At 49.4% G+C, this 6,000-nt stretch overlaps 1 protein-coding gene across 9 annotated transcripts in view; it reads right to left on the bottom strand.

Annotated features, from left to right (window-relative positions):
* itpr1b (inositol 1,4,5-trisphosphate receptor, type 1b) overlaps window positions 1–6,000 on the bottom strand; it is a 111,556-nt gene that overhangs the window by 30,957 nt on the left and 74,599 nt on the right. For 6 of the 9 annotated variants that reach the window (XM_017450380.3, XM_053673885.1, XM_053673888.1 and 3 more), the window contains 4 exons: window positions 5,135–5,269; window positions 3,848–3,955; window positions 3,358–3,589; window positions 390–512 (listed from right to left, as the gene is read on the bottom strand). In XM_017450380.3, the coding sequence (XP_017305869.1) occupies window positions 390–512; window positions 3,358–3,589; window positions 3,848–3,955; window positions 5,135–5,269 (598 nt within the window). The remainder of the gene's footprint in view (window positions 1–389; window positions 513–3,357; window positions 3,590–3,847; window positions 3,956–5,134; window positions 5,270–6,000) is intronic. The other 3 variants (XM_053673887.1, XM_017450392.3, XM_017450393.3) reach the window with 1 other exon arrangement.

Below are 6,000 nucleotides of genomic sequence, written 5' to 3'. Positions count from 1 at the left end.
ACCAACGAAGGAGGCGTAGTCTCTGTGTCTGTCAGTGTTAGTGAAGGAGGTGTGGCCTTCGTATCTAACAGTCCCAGTGAAGGAGGCGTGGCCTGACTGCCTGTCAGTCCTAGCGAAGGTGTGGCTTTTCTACTTGTTAAAGCCTTTCTTGATCAAAACAGCTTGTTAATATATCATCACACCACCTCATCAGATCAGCTCTCGATCTGATCGTCCGGAAGCGTCTGCTTTCAGATTTCAGACATCCGATCATCGATGTGTATCAGAATCATATCCCTGTTCATACACAGCCACACGTTCCAATTCAAACCGACCCCGTTCACTTACTTACGGACGGCGACGTGTATGCTATACGTCTATACGTCTCTGCGTGTACGAGCGTCTCTCACCCCTGCGGACCCCCTCCAGAGGGTAGAAGAAGGCCACGAGCAGGTTCATGAGGACCGCCAGGTTGAAGGAGATGCTGCTCCAGAAGGACATGTTTCTCGAGCACCAGTACAGAATGGGCTGAGCTAAAGAGGACAGGAGAGAGAGAGAGAGAGAGAGAGAGAGAGAGAGAGAGAGAGAGAGAGAATACACACTCACTCACAAAGCTTATGCTCATATGAACAGCTTATTGTACACAATTACTACATTTACGTACTCAATACAAAGCTTAACACACACACACACACACACACACACACACACACACACACAATCGACAAAAACGGGTGATGCGTCCGCATTCACCCACCACACACTGTTATCAAACAGACACGACATGTCGTAAGCCCGATACCACACACACTAATGGACACACACACACACACATCTGCGCTTCTATGCATCAAAAGGTTATCAGCTCTAAAGATATTGTGATTATGATTAAATCCTGTGCAGCTCCTGTAGAACTCTGCCTCAGTGGCTTTTGGGAAAAGATTTAGAAAGGACTGTGTCCAGAATTTAGTTGCCAAATTGTTGTTGTTTTTTTAAACAAACCCGTACACAGGCACCTGCAAGTCCTCAGACGATCCCAGGTGGGAGTCTGGTGTAACGCTACCAGGCGCTTATTCTGTTCCGGTCGTCGGATATACGGTACGGTACGGTACGGTAAAGGTCGACGTGTTCGTGCGATCAGCTCATCTTTAGCTCACTCTGTGTACATTTTATTTTGGAGACCACAGAGTCCCGTTAGCACGGCTCGGGCTAATTTACCCGGAGCGCACGTCCGAAACGTCCCGTCTCGACCGGAGCGTTAACGGTTAAAGGGGCAGACCGTGTGCTGGTTTCTATGGAAACCTCCACGGCTTCTATTCAGAGCTGCTGGAACGGACCCGTGAAGCGCGTTCGAACCGCTGACCTTGGAGCACGAGCCATTTAAACTTAACTCAATATGCTGAGCTTTATATTTAGTTAGTACTCCATATCCCCCCCCCACCCCTCCCCCACCTCCTTTACAAAGGAACAGTTTGTCTCGAATCTGTAAAAAAGAGTCTTATAACCAATAATGAAGAGGAAATTCACTCGGTGCGTAACGACTAGAGTTCACGGACCGTCCTTAGACACGTGCGTGGATCACTATTCGGACCTCGGGTTGTTTTTTCACTGGGACATCAGGGAAAAACTGATCACTGATTACGCCGACCGATCCGGTCTGGTTTTTAATCGGCTGGTGGGTGCTCGGTCAAATGACGACGACGATACTTTCTCACGCGCTCCGGCTGAACGTCGTTAAACGACCTACATCTGCGGGAGCGCTCTGGAGCCTGCTCGTCGAGGGGACGATTACTATCCGTACTTCTAGCTAAGTCGAGTCACCTAGTTACCGAGTACTCGGACCTTTGTACTTTGTCGCGTGTCCGACCTAAAAGCAGTTTTCGGGTTCACACCACAGACCCGGCGTGTTCATCGACGAGGTGAAATCCCTACGGGACGACTGTAATTACTTGCATCGCCGTGCAACGCTTCCCGCCAGTCGCAGTCTGCTTACAGCGTCGCACTGAATCACGGAGAGCGCCGTTTCCCACCATGTCGTTTCCGACAGACGAAAGAGCTTCTCTCGCCGTCATTTCATCATCAAACAACGTGGGAGAAATAAACGAGCCGATCCGGTTTTAAATAAATAAATAAATAAATAAATAAATCAATCCCATGATGCGGTTTAAGGGATATGTTCTGTGTTTTTTTTTTAATTAATTTATTTATTTATTTTTTAGGTGAGATGATGATCAATTCCCGTATAACGGTACGCCATCATGCCGCGTGGTTATCGCGCGATACGACCGCACCACACCGTGCTGACGGACGAGGCTTCCGGCGCTGATGTTTTGAGCTGATAAGAAACTGCTGCTGTGTGGAGAAACATCAGGAAGCAGAAACACCTTTAACAACACTTACAGCCTTCTAATCTAAAATACTCTGTGTGTGTGTGTGTGTGTGTGTGTGTGTGTGTGTGTGTTGGGGCATTATATCCTATTACGTTTTTTTTTTTTTTAACCAAGACATCCCGACAGCCCTGAAGTGAACCGGGAACCTCTATACGAGGTTACACCGCCTTATCCCAATTACCGAGTGCTCTCCGGCGCCGTGTAATTAGAAATAAATAAATAAATAAATAAATCCGAATCTGATAGAGAATACGCAGAAACGAAAGCGCTCTCCCACTGGACACAAATTACTAATATTGCTGCCTGCTTCTTCTCCCCTCCCCCCCTCCCTCCCCCCCCCCTTTGTCGTTTCTTCTCAACCTCGCACGTCATTCCGTTCCTTTTCTTTCCACGTTCTCTCGGCTCTCCCTCGCTTCCTCCGGCTCTCCATCCGAACTTTATTAACAGAAGCGAGGCTTGATCGTCTGCCTTCATTCCTCCTGAGGTATCGCTCATCCTTCCTCCTAGCTCCAGAGCTCTTTTCTTTTCCTCCCACGTGCTTCGTCATCCCCGACACACACACCTGAACTCTTATCAACCCCTTCCTCCTACCAGTGCTCCCCCTTGCACTCGCTCTTCTCCCTCTCTCCTTCAAAAGGAGATCCCGATGAACCTGCTTGATCTTCGGGAGAGCTAGCCGAGAGCTACGGGACTATATATATATATATTTATATATATTTTTTTTTCCCACCCCGGACGTTTTCGACTCCGCCTGCAAATAAAGACACTTATAACACTGTATGCACATGCCTTAACAGAAATGAACTTATAGTTGCTACTTTAAACTGCTTTTACACACCCTCCTCTCTCCCCGGGCGTGACGAGGTCAGGGGTTTTTTTTTTTTTTTGCCTGAGATAGATAAGACGCCCTGAGCTGCACCCGGAGAGAGTCAGAGAGTGTGTAAGTCACCTTATTTAGGACGGAGAGGAAGTGAGAGGGGCCACGCACAGGGCACGGAGTCTGCGCTACCAGAGGTCTCTTGAGTACCTCGCAGTTTCTTCTGCCAGTTCATCTCATTGAAGAGGTCCTCGGAGCGCAGGAAGAAGTCGTTGATCTTGCTGCCCTGTTCGTCTCGCTCTGTGGTGTAGTACACGCGCAGCTTGGACTCCTGCGTGAGGAACTCGCAGATGTTGGGCACGGGGAAGACGATCTGCTCCATGGTTCGGTCCAGGCGCACGATCTGAGCGGCAACCACAAGTTACACTCAACACCTTGTGAAACGGTCACGGGCAGCACACCGACTATACATGAAAATACACGCGCGTTTTCCCGCGGCTTGTTCTACGACAGACGGATTAAAGCGGCCGTCGACAGCCACCTGTCGTCCTACGGGTTCTCTTCTAATACAGGACACCCGGTACGCTTCATATTACACAACCGCCGTGGTGTCTTTCAAGGAGTAGATCCGAAATGGCTGGCGGAAACGGGAAGTACAGACCTCTATTTGAGCCGTGTGCTTGGCATAGAACTCCAGGGCTTCGTCGCCCTCGCCGTACGTCCCTCCTGCTTTCAGCATGGCCTGCAGCTCCTTGTTATGTCTGGCCAGCTGTACGTATGTACACAAAGAAAAGTGAGTGTGGGAGATAGTTCTGTCAGTTATCAGATTACTCAGGTGGTCATATAAACAGCGTGCTCTGAAATCAGATTAAACTATGCATGTTCACATACCGTCCGTCCGATATCTTTAACGCAAATATGAGCGTATTTGACGCGAATATGAGCGGGGAGAGAGACCGCGGAAGAAGATCCCTTGCCTGTATATCTGCATCGTGGCACAGAAGGGCAGCATTACGTGCAGCCGTAAAAAAAACCTCAATAAAAACAAACGAGTATTCACTGGCAAAGAGTCCGATCTCCAGATCGGACGGGCCGAGGGTCTGTCGTCGGAACTCCGAGTCGGGGGTTTAATTCCGCGTTCGCCGGCTCGGATACGTCAGACGCCCGTCGCGCTCGAGCTTCGGGCGCGAAAGAAGTCTGACTACACGCCGACAGACGAGAGCGGGCGGCCAATCGGAGGAGAGCGAGTGAGAAATCAAACCCGTAGGAACTGTTATTGGATATTACAGGATAAGAGGCGTGATGGAGGTTCGGAGGGTCGATGGAAGCCTGATCGCGTCCCGTCGGACGCGGACGGCGTTTATCGGCCCTCCGTCGTGGTGGCAGGCCGGCGAGCGACGTGACGGTCGGCCCGTTCCGCCTCCGTCGAGAGATTGTTATAATATCGTTTAGCCAGAGGACTCTCTGCTATTGGGAGGTGTGCTTGATGTGTTTTTGAACACGGGGCCAGACTGAGTCATCAAGGAGGTGTGTGTGGGGGGGGGCGGGGGGGCGGGGGGGGGGGGTCTGCTTGCCCCGATTATATAATAAAGATTAGGTAATAAAACACACGGAGAACACAGATCGGACTAGTTCTGACAGAGAGACTGAAAATTCTTCCACGCGGTAGCTTTGAATAAGATCATTTCAGGTATATGTAAATATTTGTGCAGATATGACGCTGATAAGCAAAAGCGTTCTTTTAAGGATCCCTGCGACTCTTCCTTTGAAATCGGCGTTTTCTTTTCCCGGTGCGTGAGTGTTTTAATTCCTTACGGCATTTATGTAACTGGTTCGTGACCCGCATAATGACATGCAAATGTTTATGTAAATTTGTGTCTATAGAAGTGTGTGTGTACGCTTGTTTGTAGGTATTTGCATGAGACTGAAACTGTGTGAGAACGTGTACCTGATGGGCCAGGATGTAAATGTTGTGGCCGACGTTGCGCGGGGAGGCGGCGTGCTCTTCCTCGCCCTCCCCGTCCTCCTCAGAGTGCTCCACTTCCACCTCTCCTTGCATGTATGCCTTCTTGATCACCTCCACCTGCATGCATCAACCACATACACCACACGTGTGTGTGTGTGTGTGTGTGCGCGTGTGTGTGTGAGAAACCGTGCACGTGCGCGCACGTGCTTTGTTTAGACGTGCACGTTCGTGCGTCAGTGGTTCGAGTGTATGTGCGTGCTTTCGCTTTAATGCAAAACGTGCGCTTGCAGAAACATGTCCGTTTGAAGACGAGAAGCCGACAGGGCGTTCGGCATTCCACAACTTCAATACACGTCTCGACGTTTCCTCGTATCGGGGAAAAGAACGGAAAACTCCGATAAGTCGTTATAGATTCGCGCAAAAGGAAGTATTTCAGTCGAAGGTGCTCCGTACGAAGACGTTCTCTCAGACGCTCCCGTCTCATTCCAGTTACACGTCGAAGAGAGAAAAAAAAAAAAAAAAAAGAAACGATTTCCTTTAACGCACCTAGTAACCCATATATAGTGGCTTGCGTAAGTATTCGCCCCACTTGAACTTTTGCAACCTGAAACTCTCAGTTGAAGGGGGGAGGGGGACGTACGTTAGTCCTGGTTACATCAGACGTCACGTGAAGTGAAGTAGAGCTCACCAGTGTGCAATTAAAGTGTCACATGATCTCAAGACAAATACACCAGCTCCTGGAAGAAAACGTCCTGTACCTAAAAACAAACAGCATCGTGCTGTCCAAGAGTCCGGCAAAAGTATTCATCGCGGTTTGGTGATTTAAAAAAAACCAACAACAACAACAA

The sequence above is a fragment of the Ictalurus punctatus genome, chromosome 21 (assembly GCF_001660625.3).
Source record: "Ictalurus punctatus breed USDA103 chromosome 21, Coco_2.0, whole genome shotgun sequence".
Lineage (NCBI taxonomy): Eukaryota > Metazoa > Chordata > Actinopteri > Siluriformes > Ictaluridae > Ictalurus > Ictalurus punctatus.
This window is presented reverse-complemented; position numbering and strand designations above follow the sequence as displayed.